This window comes from Ixodes scapularis, unplaced genomic scaffold, assembly GCF_016920785.2.
Source record: "Ixodes scapularis isolate PalLabHiFi unplaced genomic scaffold, ASM1692078v2 PGA_scaffold10__122_contigs__length_95168666, whole genome shotgun sequence".
Classification (NCBI taxonomy): domain Eukaryota; kingdom Metazoa; phylum Arthropoda; class Arachnida; order Ixodida; family Ixodidae; genus Ixodes; species Ixodes scapularis.
Window position 1 is genome coordinate 86,747,433 of NW_024609836.1, and position 23,705 is coordinate 86,771,137.

Here is a 23,705-nt window from a genome sequence, read left to right on the forward strand (position 1 = left end):
ACTGGTGTCCAAGCGCGTCACGAACGCGTGATTTCTCATTTTGTTTTTGAGTTGAGGAAGAAACCTAAGGAGGAAGACCTTGAAATTAATTTCGTGGCCCCTGTAATAAAAGCCACAATGTAACTCCCAGTGGATCAATCATGCCATATTTGCCCTCGTATGTTAATCTTTGCGCTCTAATCAGTCAAAGGTCCTCAGAATGAAGCATTCATAAGACGTGCCTAAATAGTCACGAGAAATGCAGGCTATAGATATAAATTATTACACTAGCACGAACGAAAAACGCAAATGATTCTAAAATGAAGGTATGTTCGACTGACAAGGAAACAAAATCGGCTATCCAAGTTAAATAGTTTGGGAATAATGAAAGAATAAACACGTAAATCAAGGGGCAACACAACCATATCTTTCAATGATGGGGTCGTGTTGTCCCGATTATAGTAGACATTTGGGCGCGTTGGTAAAAGTTCATAGTGAAAAACAGCAGGAAAGGGGGAACAAAGAGAAGATAGTGTATCTCTCTTTTTCGTCCTCGTCCAAGTCGCGCTGGTTTGTACTGTGTTATCCCTGTTTTACAGGTTTCTTCTTGTTTTCAATCCTGACCCGCACCAACACGCTCTTCGTTCATCAATTAAATGGTTTTTCGAGCTTTTAAATTTGCTTGTTTTTCCTTTACTCTCCTTTATTTCCCGCTCGCCCATTTTACTATATTTAGGCTCCTTATCAGCGGCCACATCCGTCTATAGGTCTTATACGTTGTAGGAGCTATTACAAATGCAAAGACTGATCGACGTATTTCAAAGTAATTTATCTTTTCAGTTGAGAAAACGCCAGTCAGCACAGTAAACGAAATGAAGGTAATGAATTCACGTGCTTACCACAGCAAAAGCATAGTGGTAAAAGTTAGAAGTAGAGCCGTGACACTATTATAACAATGACATCCAAAATCTTAACCTCTCAGAATGAATAATTAAGAGGGTTTTACAGATTTAAGGAGCAGTTACAATAACTATACTTTAGAAACAGTAAAAAAAATCCCTCACACACACACACACTCTGGCCACAGTATGGCAGCTCTTAGAGTTGCCATTGACACAACCATTGTTTGAGGGTTTCGATATACATAGTTTCTCTGCTTGCGAGGTATTTTGTTTACTTGCCTTCCTGAAGCTCTCAAGCTAGACCATTACGAAGACTAAAACACCTTTGAGATTCCCCTAGCTTCTTCGAGACATCTGATCTTCCACGACTGCCATAATCACAGTATCATCAGTTGAAAGACGCAGCCGTATCATACCATGTCCATTTACCATCTTCTAAGTGATTATTACCTTTCCTTGGCTTCCCAGGCGACCACTTCTAGGGAAACCACAGCTTTCGAAATATTTCAGGACACAGTTCCGCGACAAAAGCGCGCGTTACCAATCCCAAGATTATTAATTAGTAGTGTAGGCTGCTGGGCAAGTTAGTGCATTTAGTTGGAGCATGTTTAAGTACAAAATAAAATAGCGCAGAAGAGACAAGGACAAGAAAGTAGCCACGCCCCGTTTTCTTTCTCCTCCTCGTCTCTTTTGCGCTATTTTGTTTTGAACGCCAAGATGATTCCTTCGAGACGTGCACAATTTCGGAGACCAGGAGTCTCACTCTTGCCGAGAGGTACGCATTTTGAAAGCCATCGGAGCACTGCGAAAGTTCACACGCACATCTTCAGTAGCAGGCGGCTTCAGCTAAGGTCTTCAGTGCCTCGGCAGAAGGGCACCCCAGTTCCAGGACCACTGCTTCCAAAACCACCCAATGAGAGACTTGGGGATGGACGACACCTCCCATTTCCAGAACCACTACTTCCAAGGCCACCGGACGAGCAGCTTGGAGATGGACGACACCTCCCAGTTCAAGAACCACTACTTCCAAGACCGCCCGACGAGCGACTTGGGTATGGACGACACCCCCAGTTCCAGGACCACTACTTCCAAGACCACCCGGTGAGCGACTTGGAGATGGACGATGAATGGTAGAGTGCTCCTGGTCCCAAGCGTCAGATGTTGGGTAAGTGGTCAAACTTGCGGGTTGCCGCCGCCTGTTGGTGCGTCTGCGCCTGCTGAGGCATCTGCCGCGAGTGCAGCTGCGAGGCTCGTACGTCAGGGGTCGGGTATCCGCTGCCAGAGTGGCCCGGGAGGTGCGGGAACAGCGACTGATGCTGCGTGCCGTTCTGTAGGAAAGTGGACTGTTTTCGCATTTCAGACACTTCGGGAGCGATGTACGAGCGTTCAGTTCACAGTTGCGTGGTTCCAGCATGACGGTCCGTCGGTATGGAATCGGAAAGATGTTGGTGATGAATTCCATACCGACGGACCATCGGGAACGACATCGATGGACGTCGTTCCCGATGGCAGACATCCGTTGTCAGCAGGGAAGAGGAAGTCAAGAGGGTGGAGTGGGAGAAAGAGATGGGGAAGGTGTAAAGTACGGGAGACGAGGAGAAAGGAATTTGATGTCTCTACATATTCTTCGCTACTGCCATTAAAACGGCACCACCCTGAGGGCTCAACTTAGAACCATGTTACATCCCTGAGTGCATAATGCACCGCGATCCACTCATCGACCATTGGTCTTTCAGCGAATGCAGATGCGATTGGTAATAATACTCCAATGGTCATTTGGTATCTGCGGCAGGAGGACGCGCCCTCTTGCCAAGTCTGCTCGCTACCCAGAATGCGATACCGCCCATTCTTCTCACTGGTCGAACTAACCCCCCAAAAAAGCCAATGATCATACGCGTAGCAGAAGCTACAAGAGCGAGTTATGAGCTTTCAGCGTGCCAACCGCACACGTGCTTGTGAGCGGCAACAAGTTCGCACATATAGCGCTCGCTCACGGATAAAGTAAAACCAACTATAGTGTTTCCAAGCACATCGCAAATCAGCATACGTATATACAAGATATTCTGATAGTGTTATTCCAGCCGTAGAGTAACATCTGTCATTCTACGACTGAACTGACCCTACCCAAACGATAGTTTTCTGCTTGCAACTTATACAGCGTAGGCAAAAATCAGTGTCGCACGCTTGTATATTTTAATTTAATTAAAAAAATATGCAGGTAGGTGCTGCATTTGTCTGTCTGTGTGTGTGTGGGGGGGGGGGGGGGTGTAAATATTAATGAGAAAACTTGAATTAACCAAAGAAACAAAACTTTGACATGGTGCAGTTAAGCCTTTTCTAGACTAAAAGTGGAAAGGCATTCCTCTGAGCCATTGTAAATTTTATTGGGAAAAAACAGCGAACAGCAAAGACAGTATTATTTTTCTTACCCTTTTTGTTATTTGTGTTAAATCAAACACCAATAACAACGCTTTCTTTTACATTGTCACAAGAGAGGTTTAGCTGCATACTGAGCCGTTTAAAATGTTTGTTTTCTGTGTTAACTTTTGATAGAGGCAAATTTCCTCTTGCAGGTTTTTAGAAAATGCTTCACCAAGCAGTATTTTTTTCATAGACTACAATGTCCAATCAAGCGAAACTGATTTTTGAGATTTATTTAAGTTGGATCCGTTAGACCCTCGCTGTAGCTTGCATTGTGAGAAAAATGGCATGTAAAGAAGGAAAGAGTAAAAGTCGTTGATGACGTTACCCTGGAGCGTTCCCTGCGGATCCGAATGCTGTTGTCCTCAGCGTCAAGTTCAGGGATTTTGCAGTCGGTCAGGTAAGGGTGTTTCAGCAGCTGCTCGCAGTTCCATCGCCTCGCAGGATCCTTGTCCAGACATCTCTAAGGAATACAGGACAAGCGCTTTGCACTCCTCGTACTGCGTTGCAGCTTAAGGGACAAATTAAAAATTAGAAAAAAAAATAAAGGGTACACGCTTGCGGGAAAGTAAAATACCATACCTTGAGGAAATCGATTCCAGAAGACTCGATAGAACTTGGAATGACGGATTGTATGGATTCCTAGTGGAAGAGAATAGATCACGCATTCACCGCAATGTTGGCAGACAAATCCGGTGCAAAACACGGGGTTACAGTCGAAGCTGGGTTGCCTGGAAGTCTCGGAGTGGCAACCGATGCTTCGTCGGGACCCCGTAGAAGCACTTGAGAAACGTCGGCTGTCCCTCTGAGGCTTTTATACAATTCCTCTTCGGATGTTTTCGGAGTAATAGAGCTTTCCGGAAATATGTGGTGCCCCCAGCGTCTGCTTTACGCATTGTGACATTTAGATGTGCAGCGGGTGAAATTATCCGAGAAGCGAAGATGAAGTTGTCGTTGGTCTAACAGTTCGTGATTTCAGCAAAACAGAGTATGCCATGACCTTCTTTTCTGTTCGCATAATTCTTGCGAGTGTTCTGAGTTCCTAACGACAAGAAAGAATGAATCGTCCTACTGAAAGGATATACGAAGCGTTCGAGCCGGCACGAGCGTGCATCTGAACACCCCCACAATGCCCCTCGTTGCAAGGTCTCCTGGGAGTTTCCAGAAAGGTCTATTGATTTTCAACAGAACGTTTGAATCGCTTTAAGCCAACTCTAGGCTAACCTAATATAATTCCAGTTTATTAATTCAGTCTAGCTTCCCGAGAACGAAACAAACGCGCATGACTTCTTTTCTAACATACGTGCGGTACAATGTGACCGACCTCAGGGACTCGGATACCTCGCAGAAATCGTGCAACATGAACTTACGATAACGTCCGGGTCCGGAATACTGACTCCGGAGAAAAAATCGTTCGTCTTGAAAATCTGCATATGTCTGGGTATCAGTTCGCCTGCAGAAGAGAAAAATAAAAATTGAAAACTAAGTCAGCAGTCATGATTTTTAATGATGACGAGAATGAAGAACTTAGATTCCCAGAATTCGTGTTTCAAAGGGTAGGTACATACCGTATTTACTCAAATAACAGCCTCACTATTTATGAACAACGCCCTTGAGTCTACCTTGGCACATAAGCCATATACAGCCAATCACTGTTTTGCGCATAAATAACATAGCGAATAACCAGATCGAGAACTCGATTGTCCATACAAATTCAATCTTCACAGAGGGTATCTTCGCAGGAAGACGTTATCTCTGTCCTGTAAACAGCTGGAATCATGCTGTCGATCGTGGCGATTGGCAATCTGCGTGCCTTGCGGAAAAGCGAACCTTCAGGTTTTCTTCATATACAGTGCGGCTATTACTCGACCGAATACGGTACAAGTTACTAGTGGTATAGATTCATGACAGTGTGGATTACCTTAGTGAGCATGAAAAGTAGGCATCGGGTAAGGACAGCATAAATGCAGCTGTAATAAAGAACAGAGCTTTGGAAAATTATAGCAGGTATCAGGTGATGGAGGGAAATGGGGAAGAAAGTAGGGCTGGACAATTGATCGATTAACCTACCGATTAATCGATTAAGGCTTTAACACGATTAATTTTTTTAACAGGTTAATCGGTAACTAGTGTTTTAACAAACCAAAATAACATAAGAAGTAAACGGTTTCACCACGCAGACGTGAACGAGAACACCTGTATGAAGGGCAAACTCTATGTCAAAATATAGTCTAAAGTAAACTCTAGGGGCAAGATTTGTAACTCCTGAGAAGTGCAGAAGGTTACACGTGTAGTTCAGCGCAACAGAGACTATAGTTTGAACAATTGCCGGATAATATCAACGAACCTCTTTAACTCATGCTGCTGAAGTAATACTATGTGAGTGTAAGTGCCTTTGAACTGTTCTTAACCACGCATCAAGGTTGATTCATAATAAAAATTACATATTCTGTCCTTTATCTCATATTCAGAACATGCAAAAACAGAAAACATATTAATTTTTGACGTTTTAAAATATTATGCAAAAAATTAGCATGGCCGATTAATCGAATAAAATGTTGCGATTAATCGAGTTAAAACTTTTAATCGACGCCCGGCCCTAGAAGAAAGTTATATTGCCGAGATCAACTTTTGGTAAACTGGCTTTGGGAGCGCAGGGTGAAGCTCTGAATCGGGGCGTACAAGGGGATGTGGGATGGTCATTTGATGGCAAGGAGCTAGTAGGACGATACAATTTAAAAGAAACTAAGGGACTTGGAAGAGGAACGATGAACTCGGAGAGTTTTTGGCTATTTATACAAGAAGGACGTAGTTACAAAGTGCAGAAAGCGAACGAGAAAACTCAAGTAATAAAAAAAAATGTTTGGGCAATAAAGACACAGATCAGAAAATTACACTTAAGAAGCGAGTTAAAACAGCGGAGAGGAAAATATGGAAAGCGGAGATGCGAACTAAATCGACTCTGGAAACTTATAAAAAACACAAGAAAGATATTGCTAAGGAAAGTATCTACGACTTTATTAGGGGAAGCTCGTTGTTGTTTGAGGCCAGGACAGGGCGTTACGAACTAGGGTGTGCAGAGCGAGACAGCATTGTCCTGTCGTGTTTGTTCTTCTTCGTCTTCTGTGTTTTTTTAGCTGTTTACCTCATCATGCATAACGTCTACCAACTGGCCCAGCTCATCAGTTTACTACGAGATATCGGGACATAGATACGGTGTGTGGGGCATGTGGGGAGGAAAAGAAGAGGGCTGAACACTTAATACTTTACTGTAAAGGGCTTCACCCTCCAGTCGTTCGAGGCCATACTGATTTAGTGAAGGCTTTGGGCTTTAAACGCAGCGACGGGAAAATAGGCGCTGAGAAAGCTGAGATCGCCAAGCATAGGTTATCGAACTGGTGGCATAAGTCGAGGGAAGACTGAAGTTTCGCAGAGAATGGTAGATGAAAGCTCGTGCTTAGCAGCCATATGAGGTTCTTCTGCAATTGTCCATTGATTTGGAATTTAATCGAAGATTAGTTAATTTTAATAAGAAGCTTTAGCTAGGTGGCGCAAGCCGCCGACTGATTTAAATGGTCCAGCCGTATTCATCCATCCAGTGATGATGAGAAAAGCGCAGTCCTTCTCTTTTAGAGAAATATTGACTGAACCTCGGATAGCCCCGTACACTCTGTGCCTGCGCACTCTCTCCAAAGGTTACCGATGGTCCTCCGGATGAGGAAAAGCTGGTCCACGTCCGACTTGCCCGGCCAGAGCGCCTCTCCGCGCATGAGTTCCGCGGCCACGCAGCCCACGGCCCAGACGTCCACGGCGGGGCCGTACTGGGTATCGCCCACCAGCAGCTCGGGGGCGCGGTACCAGCGAGTCGCCACGTAGTCCGTGTAGTTCTCTCCTGGACCTGGGCATGCCACCACAAAAAGGTTTTCTTGTTTCCCTCTCGCGCTCCTCTTGCAAATACAGTCCTCCGTTTCGCTCCAAGATGGAGCCCAGTGGACGCTTTCAGTCATCCCAGCCAACCCTGTGCCGAGAGCGCGCCACGAGCCTATCTGCAACTCGTAGCTCTCAGTTGGCTGGGATGCCTGCAACTCTCCTATGCTGCTGTTCATCTCAGGATGAAATACATGGAAAGATTCTCTCTTCTAATGTAATAAAGCACCATTTTTTATGTATATATACTTTGTGACAGCAAACGGCTTTAGTCTTATGGAATAATCTCCGTTCGAAGTCTGTTTTATGATAGTTACGCCGTTTTGTGGCGCCGAATATTCTCGGAAATGAACTCCGATATTCCGAAACCCTTTAATTACTTCAGAAGTCACTCTCACTTTCTTGCTGCTTAGGGTTAGGCGTGTTATAGTCTTCGTTGGAGTTTGTGAAGCAGAATTTGTATATTATGAATCGGAAGCATGCGCAGCGGACTTAAACATAATGAGAAAGAAACCAGTCCCTGTTCTCGAGGGGCGGATATACAGGTATGTGTTGTGATTCAGAAAAAAACGTACTCAGCGTTCGGGCGAAACCGAAGTCGCACAGTTTGACGACGCCGTCTTTGGTGAGCAGTATGTTTTCTGGCTTCACATCCCTGTGGATGCACTGTAATAAGAAACAAAAACAGTCCAAGAAATGGCGCTAAATATGTAGGAGTGAATCCGGTTAAGAAAATACACCGGTACCCGAGAAATTGATTAATTCCGCTTTTCATTGTTCACGATAATTCTGGTAGGCGACTACCCGCCTAGTTTCACTATAGGCGGACAAACAAGAAGCAAAAAAGGATCATCTATTACTGGACAAATATACACCCTTCTGGCAACCCTGCTGACGCTTGATCGTCACCACAGCCGATGCTCGACAACGCGTGGCTCTCGGCGAGTAAGAGAGAAGAAGCGAGGGATTCCAAATGCGCCAAGTTATGTCTGAGCAATACGTTTACAGTATAGTGTTATGTTCGTGCGCGTTTCGCTTCCTTCACATTCAAACGAACTTGACTTGACGCGCATATAGTGCACAGTCACCTTCGCCGTAGGACAGCGTTGCTTACAACTTTCGCCACACAGAATTCAACTCAAATCTGTCGTCGCGTCGTGGACAAAACTAGGAAACTGAAAGAGTTTGGAAGCAAAGAAAATATAAAGATTAGGCATCACGGGCGCATCTTTTCCTCTCTGCAAATGAGCAAAAAACAAAAACCGGCCCATGGCTCAGAACAGCACTCTATATCCGTCTTTGACATAAACGACTAATAATCAAGCAGCAGTTGCTCACGTGTTCGGAGCTCCCTGCCGGTATCGAGCTTTGTCTTGCTTCAACTAGCGCCTGCCCGAAACGCCAGCAAACAATAAAAAAAAAAAAAAAAAAAAAAAACCTTAAGACTATTAAGCGGCTTTGGTGAAGATATAGTCGGCAGAAATATTTGTTTCTTTTTTCTTTTTTGCCGCGTTGGTGGCAACCGCGGCGATTAACCTTCGCTCCGATAAACTTGCTAAAAATGTATGAGAGCTTTCAACGTGTGAGCAGTTATATTTGTCGAGCGAAACAAACATCGCCGGTGTTGTTGCTCGAATCTGTCGAAGGTGCGACTTAAAAAGAAGGGCACTGACGTTGTGCATGTGGCAGAAGTTGATGGCTTGCAGAGTCTGGTACACTATCCGCTTGGTCAGGGAGTCTGGTACTCTAAAAGATTCAACACAAAAAAAAAAGTACGAGAGGGGTTAGGAGTCAGTTCTGGAGGTGCCGCTAGTTGCGAAAGTAATCAGAAGGCGAGAAGTTCAGGGACACTCAGCCGTAACCCCGAAAACCTAGAAATATTGAGTGGGGCTGAGCTTCAATTGAAACGAGACCTACTTTAGAAGTACAGCAACAACAACTACTATTACTACTACTACTTATACTGCTTCTAGTACTGCTACTACTACTACTAATAATAATACTAGTACTACTACTACTACTCGTAGTACTAATAATAGTACTAATACTGCTACCATTACTACTACTACTACTGCTGCTTCTACTATTACTACTACTACTACTAATACATTAATTGCACACTAAAAATAATTATGCACAGTTCCGCGAAAGCATGGAGATGCATGTAAGCGGGGCCTGACAGCCAGCAGAGATGCCTTGTATGTAAAAAACAAAAATCGGAGAAAAAAAAAATAACACTCAGAGGAAAAAACGCGTGACCACCTAATTAGCCCGAAAAACAGTTAAGAAATCATAGCAATGACTGCGCAGAGGGACCAATTGCTGGACTCAACAACCTAATCAGCCCGGAAAAAAGTTAAGAAATTCTAGTAATGGATTGCGCAGAGGGCCGGATTGCCGGACTCACCCCTTGGGGTGCTTGTCGAGAAAATCCAGCACGGTGTGTTCGCAGTACTCGAAGACGAGGTGCAGCTTTCGCTTCCGCCGGAACACCTCGATCAGGTTCACCAGATTCGGGTGCTTGAGTTGCTACACAGAAGGCGCCAAAATCGTCAACACGTCGGAAGAGAACTCCACCGGTAGGGTACCATTACTCGCTGGCTCAATATGACTCGCTCAACAACGATTATCTGAATCCGATAGCACTCCTAAAGTTTACTTCATTTGCCTGCCAACGATGCATTCTTGTTTGTCGCTGTAGTCGGAAGAAAACCGACGTGCTTAGCTTCCCAGCACGAAACCGACAGACGCCGACCACTAGGTACTTGCGGAGCCGTCAGTTACACCTTACTAGCAACTTTTTTTTTAGCTTGATCGTTACAGACTGACCACTAAGGTAAATGCCACCGAACATGTAATGTACGGCAAAATATTGCTTCGATCCCTGAAAAAACAATACAAAAAACAAGCTAAATTCGCATGGTGGATGTGCAGAAATCGGTGTTGTTCCCGCTACAGTGACAACGATCGGAAAGCTTCTGATTGTTTACTCATCCGCGAAGCATTCGGAGCGCTGGTCATTGGTTTTCATTCGATGGACTGCGCCAACAAGAAAGACGAGCGGTATCATGCCCGAATGACCACGCAATTTCAGTGGGCAAAGGAGACGCCTCTTTCTGTAGATTACCATTAGGACACGACACAGATCTCCCTTCCTCTCATTGGATGAAATGGTTAAAGGGCGACCAATTACGATCGTTCCTCTTTATTATGCACCCGCGAACATCTGAGCAGACATGTACAAGTTACTGAAATTAAGTAAATAAAAACCGTTATTCGTTACTTGCTTAAGAGGAAACGAAGTGCCTTACTCGTCTTTAAAAGGTACTCGTTACTTCAGTTCCGAAGTAATATTACTCTGAATGTGGTCGTTTTCCTGAAGCCCATTAACCGCCTTTCAGTATTTTCCATCATGAATAACTCCTCGTTTTTAACGCATTCATTCGGGGATACCTGGGACGATAGTGACGTACCCTGTGCACATTTTGTTTTATTGTGTATCTAGCGTTCTTTTTCCCTTGCAAGTCACAGAATAGAGCTGGGGTGAGAGCTAGGTTGGATACTTGTGACGCCCTTCTCCAGAAATAACCGTTGCTCTTCATCAGAAAGTAAGCAAGATTCATTAACTTAAAAAGTAACAAAGTAACTAGGCGTAAGTAATGCGCAACGTATAGGTCTGTAAACGAACGTGTAAGAGTGGTTGCGTGCGCACCTTGAGCATGCGTATCTCCCTGAGGGCGATCTTCTTGATGAGCGGGTCGTCCTCGGTCTCCACGTACTTCTTGACGGCCACCAGCTGCCCGGTGTCTCGCACCCGGCACTTGAACACCACGCCGTACGAGCCCTCGCCGATCTTGGAGATCTTCTCGTACTTCTCCATCAGCGGCGTGTAGTAGTACCGGTTCTTCCTGCGTAGAAAATCGCCCGCCGGTCACGTCATGGAAGTCATTCGTTTCGGGTGTCGTCCAAACACTCACTGTAGAAACGAATGGAGTCCCTTTCCGAGTTTCTCAAGTACTGCATCGGTAGATGATAACAGCCCCAACTTGCTAGCGTAACAACGAAGCAGATGTCGTCTGCTTCGGGGTTCACGCTGATTGACAGTGGTGACATATTGTTACAGGTGGTGACCAAAAGTACAATAATTAAACAGAAAGAAATAAACGGTCAATGTGGGGAACTTGTGCCGAAAACAATAAGGGAATGGAGGATAACAACAGAGTGTCGCGAGCGTCGAAGTCGGCGTAACAGCAGGATAGAACGCTGGGGCGAGACTGACTCCGCTCGCCACGCGGAGTCCCTTATGTACCGTCGTGGGTTTCTGGAACATTCGGCGTAGAACTTTCGGCGCGTAGAACATTCGAAACTCGATCAGACGAGAATGTTCTCGAACTTAGGGGAACGCCCAGTTGAAATAACAAATAAAAGGACATTCTGCTCGCTGGAATCGAACGTAGACCTTCCGCGTGACAGTCAAGCGCGCTAACCATTCGGGCAAGCACGCGCTCGTCGGCTCGGCTCGCTCGTCGGCGCGCGTGGCAATATGAGAGACATTTCTATATTCATTAATGAAGGCAAACGGTGTTCGCATAAACCGACGACAACTCTTACAAGTAGACGTCCCATGCTCATGTGTTCAAGTTCACGTCATTTGAGAGATGCAGGGAAAAACAAGCGCACTTTATCTGCTTCTGCTGTCCGAGGGCGTTTTTTCGCGGGCAAGTTGAGTATCCTGTCTCTAACTTCGTCGTTCTGGTGACCCTAGGTTCTGAAAATGTGGAGCCTTACATGAACCGCTAGCGCTACATTCTCAGGGAGCCTGTTCTTTAGGCGTTGCGTGGCTTAGCTTTGCTGTGCGAAAAAACGGTTGGTTTATTTTTGCGCCAAATCATGCACACATTTCTCTGTTCCACGAGTTGAATGCTTCATTCGTGAAAATGCATTTTTTATCGCGAAGCTGTTTATGGCTGGCTTCTGGCGGATCGTCTTCGGCGACAGACCGAGCGTAGACCCACAATTTTCAAACGCAACGATGTATGTCCCCCTTTATACTCCTCTCCACCGCCGCCGCCTCTTTCCCGAGTCGTGTATACTCCTCCTCGCCACACGCAGCGTCTCTCTCCCTCCCCCTTGACATTGCGCAACGCCGCGCGCTCTTCGGCGGCCACTTGTGCGGCGCATCAGTGCCTGCGCCGTGATTGGCGTAGCCACGCTATAATGAAACGTCATTGTCTCTAACCACCAATCGTGTGTGTCCTTTTGCTTGTGACATAGAGATCGCGCCACTGTCCTTCCCTCCCCTTTTTGAATAAATAAGTTGAGCAGTCCCGCGTTAATCTACAGTACAGTCACTGCGATATCTGTCGCACGTAACGTCCAAGTCGTTGTGCATCGGCGTCGTGCTCACGCACTGTGGTTTGCGTGAACAAAAGCGTCCGGAACAAAATAGCCATCTAACATTTTTGCTCCGAACGCTTTTGTTTCTTTTTTTGTTACGGAGCACTTGAAAACGCGTCTTCCGGCACCAGCTCTTGGCACTGACAGTGCTACGATGACATTTTGTTATCGACTTTTTTTTTCAGTGAGCGCGTGCAGTGGGCATCGGATGCTACAAAAACACTAAGTACAACGCGGGTTGTTGACGCTGTGGCGTAGCTCTGTGGTAACGCCTCCGCCTCGCACGCAGAGGTCTCAGGTTCGATTCCCACGGGCGATCTTTTTCAAGCATTGGGCAACATCGGCGACGGACGCCGTACGCCTTACTGCGTCAACTACAACAACATCAACAGCTACAACATCATTAACTCTAAGAACACAAAGAACAAAAATTCTTGGAAACCTTATTAGCAAAAGGGAGTGAGAGCTGATCGAAGCGTACAATATGAGGTAGGCAGGAGAGGAAAGCTGCGTACACACTTCCGATAAGGAATTCGCCTTTTTTATGCGGGGACGGCGATTCTGTTTATAAATAATTGTGTTTTCAATAGAGCTTTCAGTTGTAAGTAGCGCTCTATGCTGTCCTGCATTCCTTGTCCTCGTTTTTCTGAGGCGCTCTTATCTGAATGTACACTAACTACGGACATCGTTTCCAGTGGTGGGAAAAGCCCGTAACAGATACCGCTGCAAAAAAGTGATCAGTGACGCAGTCTCACTTAAAAGGGCGGTGCAACGATTTTCTGGGCCAGTTAACTGCGGGGAATTAATCTTTGTTAGCTATGAAACCAAGAACAGAAAACCGTATTTTCTTCCGCGCGCTAGTTTTTAGTAAAACAAAATTAAACAGATCGAAGGTCAAAGTGCCTCTTGACCAGACTTGTAAAGTACCTAGGTACAAGTAACTGGAAATCGGTACCTAGGTCATTTTGTTGTACCTGAGGTACAAACCTAGAACCTTTCATTTCTTGGTATCTGTATTTGTATCTTAGGTACATTTTCCAGTAACTTGTAACTAAGTGAAGTTACTTTTTACAGGTACTTTTTTATTCACTTTGTCAAAATGGTAGAAACTATAAATCTTGAAGTATTAACACACTACCATGTGCCGTGATTAACGTTGAGTTTGGTACGACCTTGGAGGCACTGACTTGGTCGAACGACATTTTAGCAAGGGAGGCCTCAGCCATGATGTTTCATCGAACGACACTTTAGCGAATGGCGGTGTTCATTTGAGCGAACGGTGGATTAGCGATGCCATTCTAGCGACACAAATTTATCGAATCGCTTCGGAACTCCGTTTAGGGAAGGTAGCGACCTGCTTCCTTCATCTCAAACCGAAATCGACTTCATTGCGTGTTTGAAGCTCCTCCGACAGCTATGCAAGGGAGGAGATAACTTGAAAGATGTGCGCAGTTTGTGTTGCCTGCATCTTGTCCTGATGGTGGCTCTCTTCTGCCATAAATACAATAAAAAATATGATTGAAAATAAATTACAATTACAATCGTAAAGCATTGTAACATCGCGTATATAATACAGTTTCCACTCACTAAACGGACTCAAATTTTGCAGTTATCAAAGCTGAAAAAATTCCGAAAGAAAACAAACCTTATTTTTCTTCCAAGTAACAAAGCCAAAAAAAAAAAGAAAAGAAAAACGAGAAAGCTTGAAGTTTTATGTTTGTCGTCGCGAAGGTTAGTTGCATATTCACTCGACTCATGCGTTTCTTCATGCGGCCGGCGTCTTCTGGGCCCGTCGACGTCAGCACCGGCTCATGTAAATGCGTTTTTTCTTATTTCTCGCATTTGCACCAATAAAGCACATATATCGAAGTCGTTTTTGTGTGTATACTTAATATAAAAAGCTTTACTTCTTATATATTCTGACAAATTTGAAAAAAAAGTATTTTTGAAGTAACTGTACCTGTAATTGGTACATTTTAAAACGAGTACCTACGTACGTACTACCTAGGTGCCTTTTCGTATGAATAACTGTAAATGTATCTTAGGTACAGTTTTGAAGTAACTTTTACAACCTTGCTCTTAACTCACCACATCGTCTCTCGAGTGACGTACTCTGGGGGATCACGTGGTTTCCCGTTGGGTTCGCTCTTCAGAGACCCCAGCCGCGTCCTCCGCGATTGTCCATTTTTCAGAGTGGCATCGTCGAAGGTCGCGGCAAGTGACCGACACAAAAGACGGTTCGCCACGGGCATGACGGCGGGTGTATAGCAGCCGGGGGGGACAGGTTTTGTTGACTTCCGCGTATCCCCCAGAGCAGGGCTGGCCAGATATACTCTCAAAAGTATTTGTAAATACAAATACCAGAATACGTGGCGAAAAAAAGTTAAAATACTGATACTGAAATACATTTATAAAAATGTATCGCACTACGTATCAGAAATACAATTGAAAAATAGAAAAGTATTTGGAAATACAAGTAGAGGGATACATTTTGCTACGGCAGAAATACAGACACTGAAATACGTTGTTATAAAACATTATTGTAGATGTTTGGGTGCACTTTACGAAGAAGAAAGAAGCATGATTTACGATACGAGATTTTGCTTTTACACTAGCAAACAAGTACTCACTCAAAGATGGAGTCTGAATTTTGACGTGACGTTGTTGTGGCTTGAATTACATTTACTGCAGGACTAACATCTTGCATTTTTCGAAGTATAAGAAAGCAAACGATTTTTTACCATGAATCGAGCGAGGTTTCGTTTCGGCATCTCTTATCATCCTGAGACAAAATTCCCGTGACCTTTAAATCAATTTTGTGTCTTCCCAAATAACCTCGTGAAGTGACTATGATAATGTCTAATCCCGCTGCTTTCAGCGGTGACCTTATAACGCCTTAACGTCACCGGGGATTACGGGTTCATTGAACCCGTATTCTTTTATTTGCTAGTTGGGCGCACCGACCGGCCCTTCAACTTTTGAAATCTACAGGAAGAGTCGACCACCTGAAATGCGGTAAATCATTTGTTAACTTTTGTAGAATAAGGAAGGGGGTCATTTAGGGTAGGAGAAACAAAACGTGCCGGACGAAACTTTGTCTCGACCTTCTGTGTGAAGGTTAAACATATTTTAATATTGTAGCGAAATAGATCGACCCTAAAAGTGTCGCGATACCAGGAATACACCCGACAATTTATTTGGATACAAAACTACAAAATACAGTTGAAAAATTATGTCGCGGTAGAGAAATATGAACAGATAATGTCTTTCTGAAAAATGTATCGCGGTACTGCCCACACCTGCCCCAGAGACGCTGTCACTGTAGTTCCCGGAACCGCCACATGCGGCTGGAAATTGCCATATAATTCGTTTTTTTCCTTATTATTTTTTTTTGTGATTACGCAGCGGAATAGCAGTTTTTCGGGACAAGGTGACACGTTTTTGGTCACTTGTGCTTAGATAAAAAATATAAAAAATAATAAACTGCCAGTTCTTTCAACATTATAATCGCTGCACTATCCCTTTAGGAAAAATTTGCGGTGGCTTATCTCGGCTACGCCAGGATATACGTAGCGTGAGGTTATGCGCACAAAATGAGAGGCGCTATCAAGCGGCTCCGGTGCAGCGTCAGAGTTGGCTACTGTGCAACGGAGGCGCACAGCTGGGCACGCGGCGGCGCCAGTGCGTCTGCCGTGGCTATGACGTCACTCCTCTAAAATGCGCAGACCAGCGAAGCGCGCGCGGTGGCGGCGGAGCGCGCGGCGGCAGCGGCTCCGGTGCGCCAGCTGTGCGCCGTGTGACGTCACTGCTCCTCGCGCTTGCGCAGGACGTCTCTGACAGCCACGCGAAACTGCTCAACTTCGGCCAGTGTAGCTCACGCTACAAAAACCCACTTCCTGTAAAGCGTGCTTCCCCACTTTGAGAGTGTATATAAGGAGAAGCCGAGGGCATGAAACCTCTTTTGTTGGAAAACAATTTTGTTTTTAGCGCTGCAGGATCTACTGCTGGATAACCATGCCTAGAAGAGCTTCAACAATTGTATATGCAAATGCAACGAAACTTTATTCACTGTATGAATAAATCTAAAATCAAGCATAATCATCCATAAGAAAAAAAAATTGCCTTGTAAAGCGTGCCTTTGCAGAACTCTACCTATAGTGAGGGCAAGCCCACTTCACGAGCGCTATACTAATTTTACATTTTGTCTTTTAAGGGGCCCTGCAAAGTGCTTCTGGACATTTTGTATTCGTATCGCGTTCGCTAGAACTGGTGTGTGGAAATATAGCAACACATTAAAAATAAAATAAAGAATAAATATGATTTATTTTGAACATAAAACGTGAAAGAAGTTCAGAATCGTGAAAGAAACCAATAGAGAACGGACACGAGAAGAACCTGCAACAACCGCGCAAGATTTTCCTAATTGTCAGAATTAACATCCTGTGAACGCCCCGCCGATTTGCGGTTGTTCCAAGCAAAAGTTTCAGTGAGAAACATACGCTTGGAAGGACCAAAAAGGGCCATGTGCACCTATTCAGCCAGTCCTACATCCAGAATTTTATGTCGTCATTATCCGACGCTCTAGACTAAAGTCGTCACTGAACGCTCGTGTTTGACACGGAGAGACACGCCCTTCGAAGTACCATTTACTTTTCATTCATCCATTCAATTATTTTTCTTTCCTATTTTGTTTTCACAAATACACTTCGTCCCTTCGCAGTGCCCCGTTAAAGGGGTACTCCGGCGATTGTTTTAGCTACTCTAACATATATTTTCTCAGAATCACCGGCCTTCACCTTTTCCGATATGCTATTTAGTATCGGGAAATTCAGAATAGTTCTTGTGAAATCGGCAAGTGAAAATGATGCCAAAACCAACATTTCAATATTCCTGCGCTTTTCAGTGACGTGATGTCAGGGGAAGGCAGGCTTGCAGGTCGAGCGGGCAGTCTCAAAATAAACAAATGCCGAGCATTTCTTTCGTGCTGCTGCGCAGGTGCTCGAGCGAGCTTCCAAGGCATTAATTTGACACCATGAAACTGCTTCGAATCAGTTGGGAACAAATTCTACAATTCAAAGAGTGAACCCCTACCTCCTCCTGACGTCAGTGTTTCATTGTTTGCCAGTAGAGACTTTCACTTTAAAAAACACGGTATGGAGCAATATTTTAAATTCAATAACTTCGAGAGAAAAAAATATTTTGGCCCAATATTTGGGATACTATTTTAGTGACGTTTGTTTCTGTGTTTGGCAAATTTTCGGGCAATTCGTGGGCTATCAAAAAGACGCCGGAGTACCCCTTTAAGGGGCGAATCAACATTTTTAACTTCAAAAGAATTTGCAGTTTTTTTTAATTTTTTACGTAGTTTATCTTACCCAAAGATATTGAGAAATCGCCTCATTCTTTTAAAATATAGCGACTTCGTTGCTTGGAAGCAAATCAGAGAACGGAAGTATTTAGCGATTTGTAGCTGCGGGGTTGCAGCCATGGGAACTAAGCCGTGACGCACAGTTGGGTGCATTGCAATAAGTTAGCAAGATGGGCCATTATCTGCTCAATATAATGCTATATTTGATAAATATTGTCGTTCCAATATGAGTAAATTCGTCGAAAACCTTGTATCATTGACAAAGTTGTGGTACTAGATTCAGTTTTAGTGGCGCCATCTGCCCTGAGTGAAATAAACTATTCCTCCCTCGAGCCTCACCCCGTTGCTACTACGTCAGTCCAGCCTTCTTACGGCAAGGCAAGAGCTATGCTCCCCCCCCCCCTTTCCCTCTCCCCCTCTCTACATGTAAATCGCAAGCAGAGGCCGCGCGCAATTGAGGTGTTGAAAGAAAACTTTACCGGATTCTCCGTGTCATAGTGCACCTGGGAACACGTAACTCCGCACGTGACTCGGAGGACTGTGTAATCAATCGTTGACCACTCTCAACGAAAAGTCGAAACCTAAAAAGGCCAATTATTTGACTTTTTTTTTTTTAAGAACTAACGCGCGCAGGCACAACTAGTTTTCAGTTCTTTAATCTAGCTGTGACAGAGAACAACTCCCACAATTATTTGACCGAAGCCCCCAACATTGTTGCACGCTGGCAACTTCTTAGAACCGAGTACCTTAAAACATCTTAAAATCTCTCATGACGAGAGAACACACTGGTACGCTGGCGCCATCTATGCAGTGACCCTGGAACTGAATTTCACTAGAGCGCAGGTATTGCGGTGTTTGCGAGGTCAAATGTATGTAGGATGTTACCACGCCAGATCGTACAAATCGAACAATGATAGCCCGGCTTATATTTGTTTATGTTTATGTCAAACAGATACGTGAAAGCCGTGTTCTTGGGAGGAGCATGCAGCTATATGTGAACGCTGTAGCTAGTTTTTTTTTACGGAGATGGGAAATTTCGAAGCTCGAAGCGAGGACATTGCCAAAGTTTCCCTGTGGCACTTTGCGCAGCCGTCAACTTCACACCTAAATATGCACGTAGTAATAAGTTTTCCTACTTATTTATGAAAGGTTTACAGCATGTACGCAGAATATTAAGAATTACAATAAAATATGGCTATTAAAAAAAAAGCTACGAAATAGGTCAAGTAAACACGTTTAGAAACAGATCCACGGATTATTTACCAGCAAACTACTGTATATATAATGGCACAAAATGTATCAAAACGAGCATTTTTAAATGAATCTTTCGAATATATAAAAAACGATGCTTAGCCATTATTCTAGTTGTGTTATTAATGCAGAAACACAGTTGATTTATCTTAATGTAAAAAAAATTGCACGTCATTACTAAAAAAACAACAAAAAAACTTCATTTTTTATGTTTTGGGAACTCTGCCTATTCGTCTGAGGTGTCTTGAACTAACTTGTGATGGCAAAAGATTGAGAAACATACAATCTTCAAAAATGAAAATCGACAATAAACCTTCACTGAACTTGAGGTAGCTTGTCTTCGTTATAGGGGCTTTACCGTAAGACGTCGGCTTAAAAGAGACATTTTCTAGAGCCGACAAAGGCTGTACAGCGGTGCTGCTATATCGTAGAGTGTGGGAAGTCGTGCTGTTTCTAGCTCAGCTTTAAATTTGTGTTTCATCGCCCGATGTGCAAAGTACTATGGCGGAACCAAGGCTATCTCCACGCCTTGAGCTTCAAAATTTCACATCTCCGAAAGAAAATGAGGTACAACGTTCAAATATGCACCTTTCCAAAAAACACTCGACCCCAGGGGCAACAAACCGTTTTCGAGCCCAGTCACTGAGTTTGAGGCTAGACTCTCACCGGCGTCCCTCCTAACCCTAACCGAGTGGACTGTGATTTCAATAAGCGCCGCCTGTGTACGCGCAGTTTCAAACGCTGCTGGCGGCTAAATTCTCGTCTTTTTCCGGTGTAACATGTGCTTCATGGTGCATGTATTTTCCCGAGGACATTGAAAAAACATTGTACCGCATTAAAAAAAAAAAAAAAAGCAAAAAAAAAACTGTAAACTATTTTTGTTGGTTACGCGCGCGACAGAACGAATGCGACTGGAATGTATAGTTCAAGTTATTCGTTTTTTTTCTTACGATACGTTTTGACAGCGCCGCGGGATTCGCCCCGTTTGAAACGACAAAGTGGTTTGCTGTTAAAAATAAATTGCAACAGAAGAGAGCCGAAAGGCACGCATTTTTCACGCTCACAAATAACGTGTTTACCGATGGACAGGACACGGACATACAATTGAGGAAGTGTTAACATTCGAACAATATGTCGTACGTACCACACGATGCAGCGTTATCCTAAGAGAAATTATTTGAGAAAGATCTCAAATAACACAGTCACAGTCGACGACAGTCACATCTTGACGATCGGACGGAATCCGAGATGACTTTGTTTTGGGCCACGTTTTGGGGAGAGCTTCCTTTTTTCACAACCGCACCAAGGCAAAGGCACGAATGCGACTGACTCGTTTCCCACCCCGACCCCGAGAACTATTTTTGGAGATGACTTAGGATTCTACGGGGATTATCTCTGGGAGGGGGGAGAACAATGTTCGCAAAATCAAGTCGAGGGTCGTTCGACGTCCTCCACCTCCTTCGTTTCCCGCGAATGTAAAGCAGAAAAACTTGAATGGCAGGCACTTACCAGCCTTATTTCTCACAATGGAAGCTAACACAGAAAGGGTACGCAGCACGCATAAAAAAAAAATTAAGTGGAAACTTTCAAGAGGGGCGCAAAAACGTTGAATGCAAAACCACAAAAACGTAGGTAGAGAACCGCGCTGAGCGGGTCTTCACAGTCCAAGAGAGTGGCAGAAAATTTCTAGCTGATAGAGGGCGCGAGAGTCGCACCAACCTCATCAGCATCAGCAACATGGCGGCGGCCTAGGAGCGTTTTTTTTTTTTGGAAAGGTGTATAGATTAATGTTTCTTTCAGGGACATGGCTTTCATATACATGCAGGGCGTTTTTGTTTAAGCTTTACAGATTTGTTTGAAAGAAGCTGTGAAAGCAACACTTATGCGGTTTGTGCAGGTGAGTTATGCGGCCAGGGGGACATAGCACATGTGGCTAATCGTAACGATCAGTCTGATAATTAAGTACAGTTTGTTAATTCACTTTTTAATTGGTGAAAATAATGATATGGTTCCAATTAGAATCTTGCTGAGCGTCGTTCAAAACCTCCAAGTCAGTAATTTTCAGAAAGTCTTTGAGTGCGTGAGAAGCGTACTAGTGCACTAAAGTTACCACTCATGGAGCAGGTACAAGGCTGGGGCTCCATAAAAGACAGGAAAATGGCGCGGGCGCCTTACCGCAACCGCTAGCCTTGTACCTGCTCCACGAGTGGTAACTTTAGTGCACTAATACGCTTCTCACGCGCTCAAAGGCTTTCTGAAAAGTATTGGTTTAGTGGTTTTTGATGAAGCTCAGCAAGTTTCTGTTTGGAACCATACGTCTATTTTCATTAATTAGAAAGTTAATGAACAAATTTGACTTAATTAGCTAACTGATCATCATGATTAGCGCCCTATTCAATGTCCCGCTGGTCGTATAATTCATCTGCACAAACCGCATAAGTGTAGCTTTTGCAACGTTTTGTTAAATAAACCTGTAAAACTTCAAAAAAAAGAACCAACTGTATATGTCTTACTTTAATAAAAGACATATTGCCCGGACTGGAAATACCCTGCACTACCTATGATAAATGATCCTTTATAACATTGACAAAAGTTTTTCAATCCAAGAAAGAAAGCATGATGTGCACCAAAATAGGAGATAAACGGAATTGATAATTGTTTCACAACTCCTCGATAGATGGCGCAGTGTTTTCTCTCGTCGGAAGAGATCCTAGGCGGCGCTTGATTATAAGCAGTCGTAAGTGAGGGTGAACGGGAGACAGTACATATTGTTTGCAGCACCAAAGCGAAATACCACATTTGGTAATGCTGCCTCGATAAAGGTTTATAGAGGAAATACGGTAACATGAATAGTTAGTGGTGATGGCGCTGTGAAATACGCAGCATTCAAAGTAGACTGATCATTTTTAGGAATGCACCATATTGATGCGCGGGTTTGTGTGTGTGTTTGCTTTTATTAAGTGAAACTAGTTATCTAAATAAAAAGAGAAAAAATAGCACGCTGTTAATTTTGGATTCATCACTAGAGCACTGCTTTTTTTTGGGTTGACTCCCACGAACGCTCTGATCACGGAACCGTAGTTTACGTAAAAGTCGTATATGTTCGTACTAAATATTTTGCTCCGACAAACCACTGCCGTGCCATGATGGGAAGTCACTAAATCAAACGTAATTTTTTAATTGCCTGCATCATACCCCCATATGGACATGGCACGCAACTGACTACACACGAAAACGCAATGGAAGTTGGGCAACGATAAGCGTATATCAGAGTTTTGGTAACTCGAGTTATGGAACGAAATTATGTCAACCTGGGGAAATTTCCATTTCGTTATAAAATGTAACTTCGTATGTGGGTTGCACCATGTAACTATACCGCAATTCTGTTTTTTTGACGAGAGTGCAGGGGAAATAGCGTGCACTTGCTAGGCAGCACCGAAAGAATTGTGATGCAGCTAATACGAATAACCGATCGCCGGTGTTTTATGTGCTTCTCTTAAAAAACAAATACAGTAATGGGGGTGCAATGTACGCTATTCCTAGGCAGTGCCTTTTGCTGCAACTTTTGCTCTTCGTCACCAAGTCACATCCGAGGAAAACGCGAAAAAGCGGCTATTTTTTGTTCCCAATAATTGTACCGCGCTGTGGACGTGATTATTAGTTTCAGATTAATTCTACTTGTGTTTAGCAGAGACTACCGGAAATCCGTGAAACTTGAGGTTTTCGCTCCGTATACTGAGGTGAAAGTGGAAGAAAACATATAGAACCCCGGTGTCGAAAACAATAATTGAACGCGAAAATGTTCAAAACATTTTATGAGGTATTTCGTTGCAGCTTTGGCCAAAAATAGCTTCGTGTAAAGCAAACAAAGCGAAGCAGTTTTGAATACCTTTAATCACACGTTACCGCTTTCTCAGTGTGCCGAAAGCGCAGATTACGAATTAAATATGCGGGTGATTTTGAAGCCGCCGTAACATTTAGGTAAAGTTGTACCTAAAGTAAACGCTTACTCAAACATTGTAAAAGCAAAAAAAAAAAAAAAATTGTCCAGGTTTATTTTTATGTCAGTCTAAAATAAGCGCTAAGGTTCTAACGCAGTTAATATAAATAGCCACGCTATATTGCTACTTGAAATTTTTAAGCTTTGGTGCGATTAAAGTAGTGGTATCAGTGACTGACCGTCGAGAAGTCGACAGTATCCACACAGTGCGCTGAAGCTTCAGTGGGAAAGTTAATACATCTATCACAAGAAACATAGTGTTCGAAGAAATTGCATAACGTCTTTTAACTGCGTAACTAAAACCAAAGGACGAAAGCACGGAACAGTTTCGCGGGACATGCAGTGCATGGGTCACCTGAGCCACGCGAACATGGAATCCGAAATCCAACGCTGCATTTTGCACGGCAACCAAGACCCGCTTGAGCGGGTGACTCTTCGAGCTTCCCCCAACTGATTGAGA

The 23,705-nt window shown here is 43.9% G+C and overlaps 1 protein-coding gene across 1 annotated transcript; it reads right to left on the reverse strand.

The window, feature by feature from the left end:
- Window positions 1-1,953: 1,953 nt before the first annotated feature.
- LOC8034049 (cyclin-dependent kinase-like 4) lies at window positions 1,954-11,130 on the reverse strand. The gene is made up of 9 exons (XM_029979251.4): window positions 10,942-11,130; window positions 9,637-9,758; window positions 8,903-8,975; window positions 7,805-7,895; window positions 7,003-7,200; window positions 4,673-4,755; window positions 3,885-3,944; window positions 3,631-3,765; window positions 1,954-2,209 (listed from the first exon to the last, which is right to left on the reverse strand). Exons 1-9 carry the CDS (start codon window positions 11,107-11,109, stop codon window positions 2,036-2,038), a joined length of 1,104 nt encoding a protein of 367 aa, XP_029835111.4. The 5' UTR covers window positions 11,110-11,130; the 3' UTR covers window positions 1,954-2,035.
- Window positions 11,131-23,705: the final 12,575 nt, after the last annotated feature.

Excerpts from the sequence above, each read along its gene's own strand:
- LOC8034049 (XM_029979251.4), bottom strand. The coding sequence starts at position 11,109 with ATGGAGAAGTACGAGAAGATCTCCAAGATCGGCGAGGGCTCGTACGGC. Across the intron at positions 7,896-8,902 it reads ACTTCTGCCACATGCACAAC|TGCATCCACAGGGATGTGAA; the intron begins GTCAGTGCCCTT and ends TTCTTATTACAG. Across the intron at positions 7,201-7,804 it reads CGGTTTCGCCCGAACGCTGA|GTCCAGGAGAGAACTACACG; the intron begins GTACGTTTTTTT and ends TGGCATGCCCAG.